Source organism: Mustela nigripes, chromosome 3 (assembly GCF_022355385.1).
Source record: "Mustela nigripes isolate SB6536 chromosome 3, MUSNIG.SB6536, whole genome shotgun sequence".
Classification (NCBI taxonomy): Eukaryota; Metazoa; Chordata; class Mammalia; order Carnivora; family Mustelidae; genus Mustela; species Mustela nigripes.
The window spans coordinates 3,615,187-3,636,929 of record NC_081559.1 but is presented as its reverse complement, the minus strand read 5'-3'; the positions used below and the strand labels follow the sequence as shown (position 1 = coordinate 3,636,929).

At 36.0% G+C, this 21,743-nt stretch overlaps 1 protein-coding gene across 2 annotated transcripts in view; it reads right to left on the bottom strand.

Moving 5' to 3' along the window:
- GLS (glutaminase) overlaps positions 1-21,743 on the bottom strand; it is a 79,054-nt gene that overhangs the window by 7,547 nt on the left and 49,764 nt on the right. The window contains exons 14-15 of one of the 2 annotated variants that reach the window (XM_059393080.1): positions 21,384-21,476; positions 17,677-20,347 (exon numbers count right to left, since the gene is read on the bottom strand). In XM_059393080.1, the coding sequence (XP_059249063.1) occupies positions 20,201-20,347; positions 21,384-21,476 (240 nt within the window). In that variant the 3' untranslated portion in view covers positions 17,677-20,200. Of the gene's footprint in view, positions 1-17,676; positions 20,348-21,383; positions 21,477-21,743 lie in introns of those variants that run through there. The other variant, XM_059393079.1, reaches the window with a different exon arrangement.

Sequence of the window (21,743 nt, the reverse complement as noted above, 5' to 3'; positions counted from 1 at the left end):
CGACGGCGGGATCTGAGACCGCAGGCCGCGGCGCTCCCAGCGGTCGCCCCCGCCCGGGAACAAGACGCAGACCCTTTCCCACGGCCTTCGGAACACCAAGGGCCTCACCGCCCGGCCACACTGCGTGTCGCGTCCGGCCCACTCGGCCCTCGCGGCCTCCGCCAGGCCAGCCGGGGGCTCCTTGCGTCTTCGGGCCTCGCTGTGCTGCGGGGACCGGCCTGCCCCGGAGAGGGAAGCGCCCGCCCTCGTCCTCCAGGTCTCTACTCAAATGCTCTCTCACAGATTCTAAAATACTGACCTCTTTTTCGTCATTCCTCACCCATGACCTCGCTTTTTCTCTTCAGAGCACTCATCGTTACCGGGCATCATATACATTTCACCTTACAGATCTGATTTTATATAAATATACATTTAAATGAGTTTCTTAGCTCTTCCCCCAGTAAATGTCAGCTCCATGGGAGGCAGACCTTATGTTTACCCCATTATAACCCCAGCGCCTGCTGCACGAACCGGTGCTAAGTGTGTCCGGACACCAGTCAGCACACTGTACACCGCAGACACGCAGTGTCTACACCAGTTATACCACAACTGAGAGAATGTGTTTACTGACTAAATCAGTATTCTCTCCCAAAGCATCAATTATCCACATTGTTACCACCACCACTTGGGGGACCAAACTGCAATCATTACTAATTCTACCTCCTTTACCTTTGACTTCAAGTATCACCAAATTTGTTCACTCCTAACTGGTGCCTCTGCCTCTGGTCCTCCTGCCCACCAAAACTCTCCCAGAGATTTCTCCTCGTCTTCCCCAAACACTGCTCTGGTCATTAAAGGCTTCTCAGCATGGGAGTGCCAAAAAAGTCCCCAAATCATTTCTGATAAAATTTAAATTCTTTAGCCTTGCATTCACGATTCCTCACTCTGGCTAACTCACTGTTTCTTCTTAACCTCAACAGAACAAACCTGGTCTTACCTACTGCTCTTGTTCTACCTTTGTGTCTTTGCTCTTTTTTCTCCTGTCAGGAACCTCTCGAGCCAAACCCCTCCCTTCCTCCAAGGGCTGGCCGGAAAACCTCGGAGACCCCTTCTTTGCCACCACACTGCCTCAGGCATCTCCTCCAGCGTCCACCCTCCATGTGACCTGTTGCCTGTCGCCTGCACAGTGATTTGTGACAGCATGTGCCAAGGGGTCATCAATCAGACCCCGTATCTCCCACTACAACCCTGAATGTAACTTTTGCTCCTACGAAGCCACAATACACACTTTTCACTGCCCGAAGCCTCTCTTCTCCACCCATTTCCCATTGCCGTGTGATTCGCAGCCCCTCTCCACGAGCTCCACTCCGATCTCTTCAGTCAGAAGTCATCTTTCTCCGACACTTCCCTCCCCACAGCACTACCGCAGATGGTAGCTTTACTTCCATGTCTTATTCATCTCCTCCACCACCCAAGGGAGATCCGGAGTTCCAACATGGATCCCACTAATACATTAACTACCTGTAGTTCTTATTCTTTAAAGTACATTAGTCCTTCTGAGCCATAAATCCTTGATGATTGCCAGTGACTGCATGCAAGAACTATATTCCCTTTATAAAATTCTGAATTCAGACCACGCTAGTTTGAAGAGATTTTTTTTATACATTGTATGTGTCACTTAATTATTCAATATTTCCAAAGTTCTAAAACTGCTTATTAAATAAGGCCCAAGCATGGCTGTTTTTAGAATACAATCAGTTCACTGAGAGTGTAGCACTCTACTCACAAGCGTGTTTCAGCTCAGAAACACAAAACGAGGGAAAAAGTCAGGAGGCTGTACTGTACAAAGCCTCTGTGATTTATCCGGGGAAAAATACTAGCTTGCCTTAAACAAATTATTAAAGGGTAACATGGAAACGTAGTATTCATCCCATGAAAACAAAAAGCTAGCTGCAGGACTGAATTTAGACCAAGTCATAGATCAAGACGAGAAGGAGCTCGATCACAAAATGAGTGCCAGGCACTTCTCGACAGAAAAACACTAGGGGGGAGCACAGGCACGGGCACCATTTAAAACCACATTTACACCAGCAAATAGCCACCTATATTTTTAAGGTTTGCATAAATCACGAAATGAGCTCTGAGCAGAATGCCAAGAAAGAAAATGGAACAGTTTAACAGTTCTGAGACAGCAGATGGAGCGCTGTTTCATTTAGGGATGGCGCACCTCCTGGTCTTGTTGAGAGAGCCCCACACGTCTCCCCAGCTACACTGGCACATCCTCTGGAGCGCCGAGAGCACCGTGAGCCCAACTGGAGGGGCCGCGTGCGACCCCAAGCCAGCCCTCGCAACGGATGTGGGTGTGCTCACCACCGATCGAGGCTCAGTCCCCTCATTCCCAGCAGACACTTGGGTTATGTCACCTTTAAAATACCTGTCAAGAAGGCCAGTATAGACAACAGGGAGTTGACATGAACTGCTGAGACAGATTCATCCGTTGTGATGAATCGCTCCTTGGTACAAAGCAGCAGAACATACATAGTTCAACAGTGGCCTATACATGAAGGGCTCGGATGTTTAATGTCTGCTTCTCCAGAGTACAGAGAAACTTCACTTGGGCATGTAGCCACTAAAAATTTATAAATTGTTAACCAGCTTTCCCTTCATACTGCATATTTTCCAGTACTATTACATTTTTCTTATCAAATCTCTGTGCCAGAACCTGCCAGAACCAGACAACCTTATCTTAGTTTATTTATACAAAGTCATGACAACAGTGGGACAAAAATGCTACAGTTCACATGAGTTCCTTTAACACTAGCATGCTTGGCATATCAAAATTATACTTTTTTTTTTCCCCCAAAATAGCTAAAAGCAGTTGGAGATTCTATCAATTTTATAATTCTAAAACAAGACATTCCTAACTCTCCAATCCTATCAGTCTGTTCATTTTAAGCCTGTGTAGAAGTTGGATGGTGAGCTTTTGTCTCCTTTTCCCAAACGCCTTAGTTCTATACAAGAAGCAATTAGAATTACACAACACCACTTTCCACTTATATCATGAGCAACCTTGAAAAATCCAACACTTTAAAAAGTCGTAATTGTTTTTAAACATTTCTGGTAGGCTGGCTAATTTTATTTATTGCTACCACTGAGGTTAAGGGCCTTGACTCAAGGTCATATAGCATATGAATTAGTAATGTCGCTGGGCTACATTCTCAATTCTGTACAACTACACCATGGTAATGTGAGTCCTTAATACACCTCACTGCTATCCAAAGGACAGAAGAAAACCAACGGATGAAATGGCCATTTAGCTCTAATCCATAAAAGTCCTTTGCTAAACAGCAGAAGAAAGCAGGGGGGGCTGGGAGGGAAAGGCTGGAGAAGAGAGACACGAGGGAAGCAGGGAGGGAGGCGGATTCATTCGCTTTACGCCAAGTACTTTATTTCCAACTCTGCTACCAACTGCAACACGGTGGCTACCCTTGTTTTTCCTTATTGGCTTCTGTCTTCATACAAAGATTAATGCAGCCCTTTGAAAAGGCTTTATTTAATGAAAGAAGAAAAAGCATCCCTCTGTCCTACCACTTCTAGTGTGACGTAAGCCGCTGTCTCATTTCCAGCTCACTACGGTATCTGCTGCCACGGGACAGACACTCTTCTTCATCTGTTAAATAAAGCATCATCACTCCAGATCCAATTCTGCGTTAAAAGCTTCACGCCAACTTGGCCTCTTAGAGACTTTAAATGAAAATAAGTTTTCAGCCTTCTTTCATAAATATTCTTAAAGTCACATTAAGAAATACAAACCTATCATAGTATGGCTAAAGAAAAATTAATCTACCAACAAGTGTAGAAACAAATAAAAACCTGCGCCTCTTTCCCTTATTTAATATTCATGTATTTAATAAGATCTTATTTAATATCATATGGACATGTAAAAACAAAATTATAGTACTTCTGTGATTAGAAGGTGGAAGGTGAGTATGAGGCTATACGTGCCCCCAGCTCTTCCGCTGACTTACTCAGACACAACCATTAATCTGCGACACGCAGACAAAATTAATCTGAACTGACACGATCAGAGGATTAGAGAAAATCCCTTCAGGGAATAGCAGTCCAGCAATTTCATGACACTTCCAAATTTTTAATGCAGGAGGTGCTCATATGATAACTATAATAGAAGGAATAAATTGAAGAGTAAATTTTACCCTAAAGAGGAGCACAGAAATTTCACTTACAGACTCTAACTTCAAAATGGCAGGTCCAAACACTGCCTTCTGTTTGATTAAAGAACAAACTCTCCTAAGAAGACCATTTTCAAAATTTCTCAGTGAACAGATTAACCTGAAATAATTTTAGTTATTCTTAAATTGAGAAGTCGCGACTCTATCAAAGAAATCTGACAACCCATGAAGACGAAAATTCAGATTGTATCTTATTTGGAAAAAATAAATAATATGAAGCACCTACTCTCTCTGGACTGAGCAAAGTGCTTTAAGTGTTACTGTCTGTTATTATTCCAAGGACAGGAGACTGGAGGTTAATGCATTTAAGTTAACGCCAGCCAAGTTATGTGGCAGAATGAGAGCTGCTGACTGCTGCTCTCGCCTGGCTGCTCTCAAGCACTTCGCAGGGTCTCCTGCAGATTTCCTAACAAAACCTGAGATGAGGTTTCCTCGCCAACACAATGCCAAGACAAAATCAGAAAATAGCAAATAAGTTGCTAAGTTCAAAGGGAAATCAGAGATACTAATTTTCTATTGAGGTGCTAACCAAAGGTATTTTGTTCTTAACCGAAAAGCAAATAGAGGAACAAAAATCATTCAACTTGGCATATCAATGCCACAAAAGGAAAAGAGTTAAAGATATCTACAGTCTCTGCATTGAAGTCTTTAAAAGTGAAATATGAGTTTTGGATCGATGTGAACACAGCAAATATGATTGCTACAGCATTAGCAGCAAATAAATAACTTATCTCAGTGGTTCATGTTATTCTGGTAAACGCCAATGAATGGCCTAAAAAATACCAATGGGCCCATAGCAACCCTCCCTTTATAGCCAAGCATAAAAGTAGCCAACAACTTATCTTTGTGTGGCATGACAAACAGCATTCCTAATTGAGAATCCATCAACAAAGAGGAAGAAAACTGAAATGAGCAAGGGCAAAGGCAGTGGTTTCCCTGAAGAGCAGAAGTGCATTTTCCATGGGACAAGCCCAGGAGTATTGATATTGCACAGAAAACGACCGAAGTTTCATATTCGCTGTCTTCCTGGCTCTCTTTCTCTCTTAAACAAATATTTGTAAAACTCCATGAAGCCTGGTTAACTTCAGTGTGTTCAGACAGAGGACAAGGTGCCACACTTTGGGCACAAATGTCATGTTCATTTACAATTATCATTAACTAAAAAAAAAAGTAGGCAAAACCCCAAAGAGTCAAAGAAACTAAGATCAAAGAACAGGACAGAAAGAGAAGAAAACGGTCACCAAATGCTTGTACGTAATACTTTAAAACAAACAAAACAGGGTCAGAGCAAACAGAATTAAAAGATTCTCACACTGTCTAGTAGAAATTAAAGATAAATATACACAAGATGCCTGAAAAGAGATAAGGTTCTTTTCTGCCAAGAAAAGCAGCAGTAGAGACAGAATTACGTCTTCAACTTAAAGGACTATCTGTGCCTTGCATGGCGTTAACGCTGCTACGACAAGGCAAGGCACGGGGACACCGATATTCTAGTTCCTCCAACCACAATACATTCTGACTGCTTTGATTCTAGAAAGTAAGTCTCATCTCCAGAGAGCCACACTTCATTCCCTACGTTCTTTAATGTTTATTTTACGGTTCTACTGCGGAAAGTCTGACATGCCGACTTTATGGACCCACACAGAGCAGGCAAAATCACATCTGTTTTTCTAGCACTGTGCACTTTTCAAAGCACTTTCATAGACATCGTAATATTGAATTATGCTAACAAGTTCCTCCAGCACATAATACAAGAAGCTTCTGGAGAATAGGGTACTTTTAAGACCCTTAAGAATAATGCAGTGTAACACAGTGTGAAAAAAATATATAAATAGGCCAAGAAAAAAAGAAAAAAAGTCACTCGAGGACCATTCTTGGGGCTTATCATGAGACTTCTTAGCATATATCTGTATTTTAACATTCATAATTCTTATTGGAAGTAAGGATGGACATGGCAAAATTATACATGGAACTCATCTGTGAGTGAAAATTCTTTAAGTAGAATCAAATTTTAAAAGGAAAAAGCCTAAACGCATGTCTTCTATAGAGGGAGGGTCTAAAGTAGATTCCCAAGGCTACTGTTAAAATCACTCTCTCTGGTAAATGCTCTAAAACCCTTCGCCTGATCTCCTGTAGCTCCTGAGCCTAAATTTGGAGTGCGGCTATAGGGTAATGCGGGGAGGGAGGCGGGGGCCGCAGAGCAGATTAGCGTCACTGCGAATCCAGGGTTACCGACCTCAACACTATTCTGACAATGTTGCTGTGTTTTCTTCAGCTCTGCCCCATCTTCAAGAATCAACACTTCCATCTTCTTCATGCCCTGAACCACACAGCCTCCCTCCAACTCCTCAACTCATTCTCAGCAGAAAGCCTCTTCGTACTCTTTAGCAAAATGGAAACCAATGGGCAGTGACTTCAACTTCTCCCTACCATGTCTGCAGACCTACTTACCAACCTCTCAATGTCCTAATTTATTGGAAGAGATGCTTTTTTCCCCACCAAACCCAATCCCCCACTTGGGCTGAGAGCTCCATTTCTTTCTAGAGATATCACTTTGCTGGTCATTTCCGCTCTCCTGTATCTATTTCAAATTCTCCTTCTTTACTGGGATTTTTTCAATCAGGAGCAAAACCTGCTCTACTCCAATAGTTCTCTGACCTTTAAATCTGAAAGCCAAGAAAATTTCCGTAACTGGGGAGGAGATGACCAGTATGGACTGCCGATTTTTTAAAAATTTTCTGAGCACATACAGTAAAATAGTGCCACCATCTACAGATATCATTTACTAAATAAAAGGGCATTTTAACACCAAAAGAAAAGTAGGAAAAATGTAATGTAAATGGATACCCCTCATTTTACTTAATGCTAATCTGCTTTGGTATAGTTGACTGTTCCAAATTTCTTAAAATACTCTTTCCGTGACTTCTACTGTATGATGCTGGATTTTCTTCTAATGGGACATTTGTCCCTAGTGGGAGACTTGCGTACTATACTACTTTTAAAATGGGAGTCTCTTAAGGTTCCCTCTCATTCTGCACTGTCTTCTGGAGCATTCTCACACAGCTTGACAGTTTCAAATCTACTCTCTCCATGCTAACAACTTACAGAAATGTATCTCCAACTCAGACCACTCTCCTAAGTATTTAGGCCTATATCTGATACTCAACATCACTACTTGGGTATCTCATAAATATAAATATGGCAAATGGAAGTTAGTTTTCTCCCACTGCCAATTGCCTATCTATGATCTATCTATTCCCTACCCCATTCATGCAAAAGAATCTCTACTAATTAAGGATAGCAATGTGCCAGATTAAAATTCTTCCCTAGATTCCCTTGTAGCTACTCTGGCAAGTATCAGATGGATTTCTGGAAACTGATCTGATTTAGGTTTCCCTCTTTGTTTTCTTCTTCCACTGTGACCATGCAAGTGAGGCTAAAGGTGGAACAGTTATCTTGCAACTCTAAGGTGACAGGCAGGAAGTCTGAAGCCAACACACTAAGGATGGTTGCAGTCTATCTTAGAGATGCTGCACAACCTGGATTTTCTACCCCCAGACTTCTTGATTATTAGAAGAATAACCGCATTCATCTAAACCGCTACTAATCTTACTCTTGATATCTAGTCTAAGAGACCCTTAATTGTTACCACAACCAAAATTCAATTCGCCCTGTACTCCCAAGGTCTGCCTCCCCAGCGTTCTCCATCTTAGTAACGCAGCACCATCTGCCCGATCACTTACACGAAACCCTGGTGGTCCACGTGACATCTCATTCTTTTCATCCACCAAATATATCACCAAGTGCTGCCAACCTTCATCTCTTCGACATTTCTCCTGTCTACCTTTCTCACAGCTATTTCCCCCTTTAAGCCACTATCACATCTCCTCTCAGGCCCAGAACTCAATTTTTGTCTGCCTCTAATCCATTCACTACAAAGCAGGATTTTAAAGCCAAATCATGTCACTCCCCTTCTTACAAGCCCTGAAGTCTCCCACTGCATCTTAAATAGTCCAAAACTCTGAATGCGGCAAGCAAGATCCTACATAAATATTTCCCAAACTGTATTCAGAGAATAATCTGCAGCAGAAACACCTGGGGTGCTTATTAAAAATGTAGACATTAAACCAATCTCTGAGGTTGTGCCTTAAGATTCTGCATCTTAAAGTTAGGACACACTAACAGTTCAAATGTACATTAAGACGCAAAGCCTACCTTACCTCACGTGGTCTCTGGAGACTCATCCAGGGCCAGTCTCCAGCCACTTTGCCTCACCCCTCCTCCCATCATTTTTGCCTTCTTCCACCGTCACCACGTGCTCCTTCCTGTCCCTGGGCCTTCGGGGCAAACTATCGCATTAACCCTCACACCCTCCCTCTAACTCATCCAGAACTTAACTAACTATCACCTTTCAGAAAAAACCAACCATACCTACTCAACTGACAAAATGTTTGTTTTTTGCTATACCCTCTGCTGGCACTCTGTAAGTTTCTGTCATTTCTTTTATTTGCTTATTTCTTAAAGAAATAAAATGTTATAGATATAGCTGAGTATTCTCTGTGCACTCATTCCCCTCCCTCCCAGAGGCGAGTTTTAGTGAAGACTGGTATGCACGTTCTTCTACTTGAACTGTGTTGCACATTTATCTCATAAAGTCTGTTGTATAGGTGTATAAAAAGCGTCATTTAGCATATACCATTTCACCTCCATAAGTTAAAATGTACTAGATCTACATATATCAGTATGAACAAATCACTTATCACCATTTTAAATATTAATTATTCCTTCAATATCTGCATCCTCTTCTGGATTGCAAATGGGCAAGGTCTTGACCATGCTCACTATCACATATCCTAAGTACTCCGCAGTATCTAGCATGTATCAGGCAAGAGACAAATACTGACTGAATGAAGCAATCAGTAAATTAACAATAGGATAATGCTCAAGCTAATTATACAAAGTCTGACCTACTCCATCAAATTAAATTGGCTAACTATCTCAAACTAATTGTGTACTACTTAAACAAAAACTGGTGAAATACTGAGAGATAACTGGTTCTCAGTAGGAAAAAATTTTTTTTGAAAATTATACTTTCGCAATTATATAACTGGATCTAATCCTAGACATTGGTAGATCTTTATGTAATGCCAGAAATGCCAGAAAAAACTCAAACAAGAGGAAAACGAAATTCTTGGTATATAGAATAGATGAAAAGTTGTTTGATAACTAAGTAAACAGGGACTAATAGTACTGAATTAGGGACGTAGAAACTAAGAAATCAGAAGAGTCCTGACCACTTTCTTAGAGCCACTTCAGTGGAAAAGAAACTTCATAAAAAGAATGAAGTATCTGACCACTCTTACACCCTACCACACAATTACAAAAGCAATATGGGAAGAACAATTTAATTGGAAAATGGGTACATTTACTATCGGTTTCCCTACTAAGGGCATTGGGATAGGTAGAAGTTATTTTTTTAGATATAATTTCGTAGCAGAATTTCTTCATCGTTCAGTACACACGGCATGTTTTTGTGATTTTGTTTGTATCAAACATTCATTAAAATAAAGTGCATATACAAGAACTATAAATGACTGTAGATGAGAATACAAAATTTGTTTATTGCTGAATCACTCACTGAATCAGCTTTTGTCTAAAATATGTTATTCTAAACATATGTGCAGATGTGAACAAAGATGAATTCGTTTTTGGATATCAAGGTTTCAGATCCTGGAACTTTTATATATGAGATCAATATAAACCCCTACAATTGAGTTCTATGAAAAGCTTTATGGAGTCAGGGTTTATAAAGGTTTTAATAAATTGAGGTTAGCTAACAGACATTTAGAGAAGACCCGACACAAAGATTTAAAAACAAATCTAAGTTTTAAAGAGTTACAATAAACATCAGCTTTTAGTGCTAATACACTAGTTTATATTTAATGCTGAAGGAATATACAATAAGGAAACTTTTAAGTAATGAAAAACACATAAAAAGCTAAGCTCAAAAATTATTTCACTGTAATACTTGGGGCTGACTTGTTGTCTAGTATGGTCAAATTATATTAGAATTAATTTTCTCACTTATCTGGATATTTGGTGAAATGTGATGGAGACACTGCCTGCGCCTGCATTATATATGTTATAGTGAAAACTGAAATTCCCACTGGAATAACCTTGTTCAACATGAAATTTCCCTTTTTTTGTTCTGTCAAGGCACTCTGAAGTTGTTACTGTCCTTAAATTTTCATGGAATATACCAATTTTATTAACAAAGAGGCGTAAGTTGCTCCCACTTACATCTTGCAAAGGGAAATAATATAGTCTGTGGTCAAAACAATGGGCTCTGGAACCCAAACTGCCTGACTGCAAATCCTGGTTCTACAGATCTACGAATTTTGTGATTTCAGGGAACTTTCAAGATCTATACAAATCTATAGAGGTAAATAATAGCACCCCCTTCATAGACTTTAGGGGGATTAAAAAAAAATCTCAAAATAGTGCCCTGGTTAACCCATAGTTAAGTCACAGTAAGTGCTAAAAGTTATGCTTTTCAAATTTTGATGTTATCAAGTTTCTGCTGATGGTGTATCGGGCAGACACCATTGCTAGAGTTGACTGAAATTACTGACACTAAAAGCAAAAGAGTAAGTCTCCAGAAAACTGCAAGATCCCTAGGTTAGCAAACTGGGCTGCCTGAGCAAACTCAGATTACCTACATTTTGGCCCATACCTTTGAGGACAGATAACTGCATATTCAGTTCTAGTCTGTACACTGCCAGGCTTCTTGTGACAAGGGGCTGGGAAAGGAACGCTAGACTTCCAAGATCTTTGTGTACAGGGGGCAGGCACAAAAGAGACATTCTTTTTAAAACCGCTGCCAATTTTAGGTACAAATGGTAACTTCAAACCCGTGATTAAGACTTTTTATAGATTTACCATTACCTGTATCAGAATGAATGATAATGGTACACTTCCTAAAGCCAACTACTCCAACTATGGAGAAAAGGTCAGTCACAGAACTTGTAGTAAATACTGTGTTTTCAAAAATATTAGAACAGGGGCACCTGGGTGGCTCAGTGGGTTAAAGCCTCTGCCTTTGGCTCAGGTCATGATCCCAGGGTCCCGGGATTGAGCCCTTTGGGATCTCTGCTCAGCAGGCAGCCTGCTTCCCCCTCTCTCTCTGCCTACTTGTGATCTCTGTCTGTCAAATAAATAAATAAAATCTACAAAAAAATATCAGAACAGGTAAAAGAGAATAACATTTATGTAAATTTTTAAGGTAGAAATCAAGACTCAGAAGTTCATGCCAAAAAGAAAAAAAAAATTTCCTGCCTTTTATCACATTGGGTTACCCACCCAGATCCTATGTCCAACTTCCAGCATCCACTGATCCCATTTAAGTCCAAAAAGCACTAGGTAAACCCCAAGTTTCAATTTATTGAGAACTTTTGCAGAAGATTCTAAATCCTTAACTAAAACAAAATTCTAAAATTCACAATAGCACTGAATGGGGATTTTTGCAAAGCAAAACTACAAAACTCCATATGCAAACATAGCAACAGACCTCTACCCAGTCCCCAAACATGAGGTAAATGCACTAATACATGAGACCATTACATGACCAAGCCCAACATGTAAGGGATACCAAATAAACAGCAGTGCTGGTTCTGTGGCAGACATATATGGTGGATGTAAAATAAAAGTGCACAACAAAGACAAAATAAAAATTAAAGCTTCTCGAGTTTTTATTACTTTGCTAAAAACATAGCAAATTAGTGTTCTTATTCCTTTGTTTCTCCTTCAGGTGAAAAAAAGTAATAGGTACTCTTAAGTTTTGTTGTAATACCATCTTTTAGTTGAAACACATCACAAACACAAGTAGAAAGTTAAGCTTTACTCCCCCATCTCCTTAAAACCATGCTCTAAAGTTTCTCTTTCAGGTAAAAAGAAGAGACATTAAAGTAGGAATATTTTATTGGTATGATTTAAAAGGGTTAATTGTATTAGTCCCCACAGAATCTTAACAAAATCACTTGTTCTATAATTTCATCAAGAGATATTAATAAGGTTTCATTGTGCAAAAAATGTAACATTCATTTCAATTCAAAGTAGAAACAATATTATTTAGTTCACTTCTTTATTTATGTTGTAAATCTTATGCAGAGACCTGGACTCAGATTTTGTATTCAAAGTTGAAGGTAAAATATTAAATTACCAACAGTAGACTCAATCATAATGAAAAAAAAAAAAAAAAAAAAAAGCATGAATTTTAACACTCATGTTTTTAACTTTTTAAAGAAAATAGTTCTAGAATGGCCAATGTCAACAATACCTAAAGGATTTGGAAATGAACATATCATAATATGAAGGCTTGAAAATGAAAACCCATTTTGAGTAACTTTGATATAATTTTTATGTTACCTCATTTTCAGCCAAAAATAAGTTATGACAGGAAAAAGTTTAAAAAGAAAGAATACTTGAAATTAATTTATTTTGAATTTTTCAGTTAGGATCTTTAATTGTGACTGTGAGAAAGAACAAAACAACAAAATATGGATGTAGCCCAATGAATAATTTATACTATAGTTTTATACAACATAATTAATCTCATATAATGGAACTAAATAAACCCTCAAAGGATAATTGTAATTGCCCCTTAGTGATGATTTGTGAACGGCACATACAAAATAATGAAAAGTAGTAATTAGAAAGAAAAATTTAGCAAGAGGCTAAAGATCATGATTTTAATTTTCCAATGGAATGGTCCAAATATAACTAGTATATAGTTATAGTATAACTCATGGGAGTACTTCCGACCACTCTAATTTTAGTAAGCGTAACATGAAAACAAGCAGTTTATATTGCATAAGAGCCAGTCTCCTAGAAGTCTGGGTTCTCATCTATATAAACTTGTGGAGAAAAGAGCCAGCCACTAGGTAAGTTTAAATTTTGAGAAGAAACGCATACTTTTTTTTAAAGAATAACACAATTTTAAGTTGGAACATTTCTAAGTCAACAAAAGCTTTTAAAAAGTAACGCTTTTCAAGAACAGCAATATAAATTTCCTGCATAAAGAAAAAATAAAAATCCCAGAACTATTAAATGGACACTGGAGCTAGGGACAATATATGTGATAGAATTATATACTGACAACTGAGATGCCTTGTTCTGAAGTCACCCAGAGATCCAAATATGTAAAATAAAACAAAGGAAATTAGCTAGATATTTTGCATAGTATATGCTGGGGAAAATTAACTTGCAAAGAAAAAAATATTTCTTCTAGAGAACATTTGTTTAGAACTCCAATAACCTTTTGCTTATTTAACCTTTTTACTTCTATATTTAACCTAAACCCAAAGAAACTCATTTTAAAAAGCAAATGGTGCAACATTTATTTTTAGAGTCACATTTTTGCTATACTTCCTTTCTTTCATAAATTCCAGGGTAGTGCTTTATTTTTAGAACTACTATATAATTGTTACATTCACTTCTAACTTTACTAGTCTTTATAAACTGCGGCATAAGACTGTTTACTAGAAAATACAATTAAGTATTATAACTACTTTTTTGATGGGACAGTTTGCCAAATAACTTACAGTCATATTAACTATTGTCAATTATGCTTTTCATTACAAATAACCAATACACAAAAGGCTGTTGTAACAAAACACAAAACAGACCAACTCCATCAAGACAGAGAAAGAAATATTGTACTTATGCTACCTGAGAAAGCAAGGCGTTAAGAAACCTGGAAAAGTGAGAGTTTGCACTGGATAAACTTTAAGATTACTTTCAAGTGAAGTTATGGGATTCTTATCTATTTTATTTTTTTAAAGAGACAGCATGTGCACATACGACTGGGGAAAGAGAGATAATCTTGGGCAGACTCTAGGCCCAGGGCGGAGCCTGACTCAGGGCTCGATCTCACAACCCCAAGATTATGACCAGAGCTGAAATCAACAGTTGCACACTTAACTAAGCCACCCTGATGCCCCTCAATTAAGAAATTCTAATAAATTACAAGATTATGGTAAGAGAAAGAACATCAAAGAATTAGGAAGGTATAAATATGTTTTAAAAATAAAACAAATTCTTCAGCTGCTTACAAAATATGAACTAAAACTATAACTCAGGGCACCAAGTGGAATTGCTGGACAGAGGAGATTTTCATTATATAAACAAAAATTACCAGTCATGTTAATATGGAAGCAAACCTAAAACTTGACCAGTAAGAACTATTCCTTTTAAAAGCTAAGCCTTCCAGATAGATAATTTCAATAATCTAAGGTATTGGCATTGGAAATATTTTATTTAGCAAGGTAAATACTTAATGAAAAAAAATCATTATTTTTAACAATACTATGTCCAGAAAAATCATATCCTCAGATGTCAAAATTTGGTTTAAAAACAGATATACCAAGCTGTTCTTTATCATTGAGATTTAATATTTCTGAGTTAGTAAATGAGATTTAGAGTTGAAAGTTTAATAATGGTGTTATAAGATCAATTGCCAAAATCTGTCATTTCATTACTCTTTCTTCCAAGTTCATCGAAGCATTTGGCACCAAGAATCAAAATTTGTTTTTTTTAACCCCATACGTAACAGTTCTCAATAAAAAGTAATTTATGCAAAAAAATACACAGATACCACAAAGAAAAACAATGCCCTCAAGTGCTAATTTGTGTCATTCATTTTAGTCAAACGTTAATGTAATTGATCAGAAAGCCATTATAAAGCCTAATCAATATAGGCTTTACATATTTGCGTATCTTAAAAATCTCTACAGCTACAACTTCTAAAATTCACTATAGTAGATCTACAATCCACAAAACAAATGGTAAAGTCAGCCTTAAAATTAATGACCTTTCATAATTCAAAATATAAATAAAAAAGAACATTTTAAAACTATAGTATAATAGAATCACTTCATTAGATACAAAGATTTATGACTGGTCTCCTTAACATCTTTTTAAAAAGTAAGTATGTTTTCTATTACTATTTAAGAAATTAAGGACTCTTTAACATCAAGTTTCGCCAGCTCTGTTTTATGTTGGATAGATTTTGCTCTAGATGCCTTTATAGTAGTTTTAAAAACTAAACTGAAACAGACTAAATGTAACTCTAAATTTCCTCAAGTCTGTATGGAATTCACTTTGATAAACAACTTGGGCGGGGGAAGAGAAGAGGAGGAGAAAAGTCCAATGAAGTTCTCTCCCAGTCCAATAAAATTCCGTCCATTTTTATGCAGTGTAAAAAAAACAACATTTTAACTATATTACAATTTGAAATAAAAGAAAAGTGGCTGAACTTAATTAACTTGGAATATATTTTCCTGTTTAATTTTGCCTTTGAACTCCATGACAGAAAATGGACTAAGGTAAAGTCTATCCAGAATAAATCTAAGTGAAAATCTGAAGGATGGCCATGACGCCTCCTAACAGCTGTATCTCCAACATCCAGTTTTGGTTTTATTACACAATGTAAATATTACATTTAATATAAAATAGTAAAGGAACTGAGCAAAAATCATGTTACTTTTTGAAAAAACTGTATTCTAGCATTTTCAAGATTGATTAGAAGAAATACCCAAATTTCACAAATGAATAGTAAAGCACATTCTTAAAATAAAAATTGTATACAAATTTTTAGAATAAAACTATTCCATAAGCTATTCAAAATGAGAAATACATTATTTATTTTAAGTTGAATATAATCCTTCCATATATTAAATTTTAGACACTGCCATAAAGTCAACTTTCCACATGAAATTTGATGTTCTTGTTTTCCCTTGTACGGAGTTCCCCAATACTCTTTACTCTCTTACTCTGACAGTGCAGGTAGCGAATCGGCACAAAAAAAGAAAGCACAATCTTTAGAGTTAAGTTGAACAAGTAAAATACGTTATGTTTTATAAATCCTGGGGGCGGCAACAATATTAAAGAGTTCTATGATAAAACTTGGGATAGGAATAAAGCAAAGAACCATTTACACATAACATACTATGTGGAAAGGATTGCTGCTGATTTTCAGAACATGGATGGGTGGATGGATAGGAAAATGGATGGACAGATAAAAAGACAGACTTAGATAGATGTACTCACAAACGCATACATATGTAATATGCACAATTTATATATACCTTTTCAGAATATATCAGTGTTTGTTTCCACACGTGTACATGCCTATAAAACTCTACACTGTCAGACAAGACCACCAAGCTCTGAATCACCTCTCCCTTTCTTTTAAACGGATTAAAAACAACAAAAAAATTCCAAGTGTATCTTTAAAAGTAAGCATATCAGAAACATTACATTTTGAATATATCATGACACTTGGAACTCCATATTTACTAGTCCCCAAAAACTTTATAAAAAATCCCACAGATAAATACAAATTCTTATAAACAACGGTATTTCCCTTTCAAATAGCTTTAAAGTTCTACAATATATTTGGGATATCTTCTATGGATACAAATGATAGATCTGATCAAACAAGAATATTTAAAGTACAGTTGACCTTGAACAATGTTGGGGTGGGGGTTAGGGACACTCACCCCTATATAGTTGAAAATCTGCACATAACTTTTGACTCTCCCAAAACTTAACCACTAATAGCCTACACTGACCACAAGCCTTACCAAGAACATAAAGAGGTGATTAAAACAAATTTTGTATGCTACAGTAAGCTCTTACTGTATGTTACAGTAAGAGAAAAATGTTAAGAAAATCATCAGGAAGATAAAACACATTACAGTACTGTACTATAAATTAAATTATACAAGTAGATCCATGCAGTTCAAACTTGTGTTGAGAGTCAACGGTACAATGCACGGAGCCTCATAATTTGGACTGCGCTGTGTAAACATACAGAAGGAAGTAAGCTCCTTCTGGAAACTAAATTCCTTAAAACGTAGGCAAGGTGAATTTCTGTATTATAGGTATTTCACATGATATAAACTCTGCTGTGAATGACAACTCTAAAGCAGTATTATGATACTCTTCATTTGGTTTAGCAATATGTTTTTCTTCCACTAGACAACAGATAAAACAACACTGACAAGTGAGTAACATCAGTGATACTCTTCCTCAGAAAGCATAAACAGCATACAGGGTAGACTTTTTTTTTAAGTTGTCAAATGGAAAAACAACCAAAAAAAAAAATTGGGAGAAAAGTCTTTATTCAAATACTTCTAGTACAACCAATAGGAAAACGTCCTCTCCATCAAAAAACCCCACCAACTCTATACTTTGCTTAAGAACAAAAAAATTAAACAAAGCCCTTTTGAGTATTTCCAGTATCTCTTCACAACAGGCTCAGAATTAAAAATATAAAACCTTTTTAATAGTATCATCATAAAAGAAATTTTCTAAGTTAAAATTCCAACTACTTGTACTTAAAATGCTAGGGTTGCTTTCATTAAAAAAAAAAAAAAAACCAATAAAATCAGCTTAAAATAAATTTATTGTACAATACAAAAAGTAGGCATACTGGAAAATAAAAGGTACAATATTAAATATACAAAGCAAATGAAAGAAAGCTAAATAACACAAATGTTTTAATCCAAACACTAGGATAAAATGCACAACATTTATGCTAAAATAAAGTATTTCAGGAAGGCTATGCATTTCAAACGAAATGTTAATAATGAAAAAAAAAAAAGAAAAACAAATGTGCTAACTTCTAAATGCTTGAATATCAAGAATCTGTAATGGCATAAAACATTAAATCCACAATACTAGGTACTTTTCAAGAACTTTATTTGAAAAGGCATTAAAAATACTGATGGGATTGATTTAAAGAATGTCCTTAAATCTGGCAAAGATTTTCCTTCTTCTTTTTTTTTTTTTCTTAAAGTTTGGGAGTCTATTCACAGTATCTTCCGTCTTCTTCCATTTGGATAACTTCCTACAAAAATTTCTGGATACTCACCCTCACAAGATTCTTTAAACACTTAGCTTAGATAACATTACTTCACTGGTAAGTGTGCATTTACTCCTTACCGATGTGAGTGCCACACATTAACAACGTAATTTTGAAATCTATACATATGGGCACAATAGGAAACAATAAATTTTCATTTTATAAAGTAAAACCAATCTCCAAATGAAACAGTAAAATGTAACAATTTAGAGCATAGGGGAAAAAATAAAGCTTTTCCCCCCAATCTATCAATTAAGTCATTCCCCAACTGCAAATGGCTTTGGTGGAACTCATAGCACAAATGATACTGTTTAAAGGTGTTGCAGAGGTGAGGGCTTCAAATAAAAACCCTCTCCTTTGGAAATGGCCAAATGGGAAGCATCCAATAGAGATATGCATATGTAATTCAGAGAAATATTCAAGTAACCATAAAACCCTTGATAAAATCCTCTAAAAATTAACATATAATAATTTAAAGTTAGCTCAAAAAGCTTTTGACCAACACCTTTGGAAGGGAACTTCTTTTTCTATTATTACAGTTCCCAAGTTCCAGACATCATATCATCAAAATTTTTGTATTTAAACCAGAATCTAAATTACTCAGTGAAACCTGTTTTATTACACTATTATTTACTTTCATAGGCGTTATATCTACCCTATATATGCCATGACACTAAAAACAAACAAACAAATAAACAAAAAAACAAAATCAACTATCAAGTTCTCCTCCTAGACCTGAGAACCCATCACTGCCCCTCCAAAATCTACAAGTTTAAGAATGAATAAAATAAAAACAAAAAACACCTTGCAGGTATGGGATATTATGGAGAAAACTGAAGAGATATTTGGAAGAAGGAAGAAGTGTGAATAGGTCCTAAAGAATTTTACAATCACTTTGCCAAGACAGACTTTAAACATTGTAAATTACCCAAAATAGTCCTTCTCTTAAAATTTTTGATTCTCAATATTGCATTTTTATAACCAAACAAAAGGATTCAGATCCAACATTTTAGTAGTATGCTTACTACCATCAGACTGAATTCATTTCCTAAGTACTCTAGAAGAGTTCAAATAAAACAAACTTTATGAGATGTCATCATAATTTATCATATAAGATTCATTAGCATTTGTGAAATTATTAGGATAATAAAAATATTAAAAGCTAAAACCCAAGACTTCACCATTCATACTTAAATATAACATAGAAAAAGTAACGTGGGTAATACAAAAATAAAACTGTTTAGGTAAACATCTCACTTGAGGACACTCACTGTTGCTCCTTCTGAGTAACCATTATAGCTTTTTAACAGTGAAATGTCATTATCTTACTTCTGAAATTCTTTGGCTGGAATGTTTTAGTAACATAAGACACTCCTATACATGACAATTTTGACAGAACATAGAGGAATTGCAAAATAAAAAAAGCACAGACATGATTTATATTTTAAAGTATTAGATAAAATTTAAAATTAAGTTTTAAAAATTTAAAGGCAATCTATCACTAAAAATGGCATAAAATGTAAACTTAAGCTAATTTTATAATCTATTGCTATATTAAATAATTTGGGATTCATTAATTTTGCCTTTTTAGTTTTGTATTTAGCATAGGAATAGCTTTCTACTGCCCCTATAGACATCACATAAATTTTAAAACTGGGAAAGAAAAAACAAAATGTAACTAAATTTATGAGTTCAATGTGTGGGTTTCAGAACCAAAAAATTAAATATTTCTTACTATTTTAAAAGGAGGGTTAAGTTAAAATTTTAATTATACCATGAAAAAATGTAAAGGAATTTTTCCTTTTTGCATCTTTAAAAATAAAGCAAATTTGCTTTACTTATTTATAAATACTTTTTTAAAGACCAACAAATCCACTTTTTAATCTCTTATCTTTATACAAAAGATTAAAAGGAAAAAAAGCTTTACGGCTCCAGCACCCAAGGTTGAGAACACAAAAAAACTCAAATAAATATTTATAGTATGCAAAAAAGCTAAAGATGTTTGAGAGGTTAAGTGAAGAACATTCTGGAACTATAACCCACTTCTTTAGCTTTTCTCTCCCAGACTTTCCATTCTATACACTACAGTTGTGGAGATGTCCTCATTTGACTCAGGTGACACTTTTTTCCATACTGTCTCTTTTAAAGCAAGTTCTTGTTGGAGACTTTCATAGTCCAATGGTCCAAAGGAATGCTAGTTGTTCAAGCAACATACATAATTTATTAGTGCACTTGAGTGAAGAAAGGTCCAAGCTATAAAACGGTATTTTTCAATGAATGTTATTAAAATCTGTTAACATTTTCACCCACCACCTTTTGATGTTCTGTTCCATGTTACTCATGTTGATGCTCATGGAAGTTTCTATTCTGTTGGCTTTGCATAATTCTCATATATTATTATAAGTTACTTTGGAACTAACAATATGAAAGTTTTCTTACTATGCATACAAATAATTTCTACTTTTAAGTGCTTCATATCAGCTTCAAGTCTAATTAGTTATTTACATTTCCCAAATGGGATATAAAGGAATTTAATTAAAATTCAAAACAAGTCCTCGTTCTAGTGAGTAACTATGAAGACGAAAAATCTTGTTTCTGAAATTTAAGTTCAGACTCTTAAATATTAGCTCTAAAAAAAGTATGTATGTGCAATAATATGAAGCCAAACACAGATATATCAACAAATATTACTTTAAGAGTGTCAAGAATTCTGTTATCAAACACTTTTTATAGAAAGTATTTCATCTGTAGTGGCCACTAAAACTATGAGGCTTTGAAAGATTTTTCACTAATCCTATAATCCCTTTCCCATTTATAGATCCATCCACATCAAAATAAACTTTAAGAGTATAACTGACAAATATTAAGAGCAAAAAAACCCCAAGGCTTTCTTTTATAGCATTGTAGCACTTTCTAATGTTGTTTTCTTGGAACAGAATTAATTCTTCTTTTTAACAGAATCAATTCTTAAAAATATTTCTTGAAATAGCAGGAAAATGGGTGGTGGGTAAACTCTGATGCTAGGCTAACCAGTTTAAATTTAAATAAAACAGCCACATCTATATATTATCATGTCCAGGGTAAATATGTCAACAATTTGTGTACATTCATTTGTGATTAGCAAATAATGAGGCCACCAGCAATTAAACTAAGTTCTATTCAAACAGGTGAATCTCATTTTCTCTCTTAGAAAAATATTACATAATAATCTAAATAAGAATTTTGCTTACCCTTTGATCACCACCTTCTCTTCGAGGATCAAGTTTTTTTGCAAAGTGTCTCAGATTATCATAGTTATGGAAATTACAGAGAGAAACAAGATCCTGTAAATAAAGAGAACAGGTGTAAGAAACTGGCTATTCATTGGCCATTGCTTTTTCACATTTTAACAAATCACACTAAGATTGTCCAACTTAACTACTATCTCATGGAAAACACCACTGCATGTTATAAAGCAGCCTAATGAATCAAGAAGAGAACTGAAATCAGAATGAGAAGACAGGGACATAAATTTTGAGCACACTGCTTACAAGCATGACCCTAGGACTCAAACATCAAATTGTTTAACTTTCATTTCCTATAAAATGGGC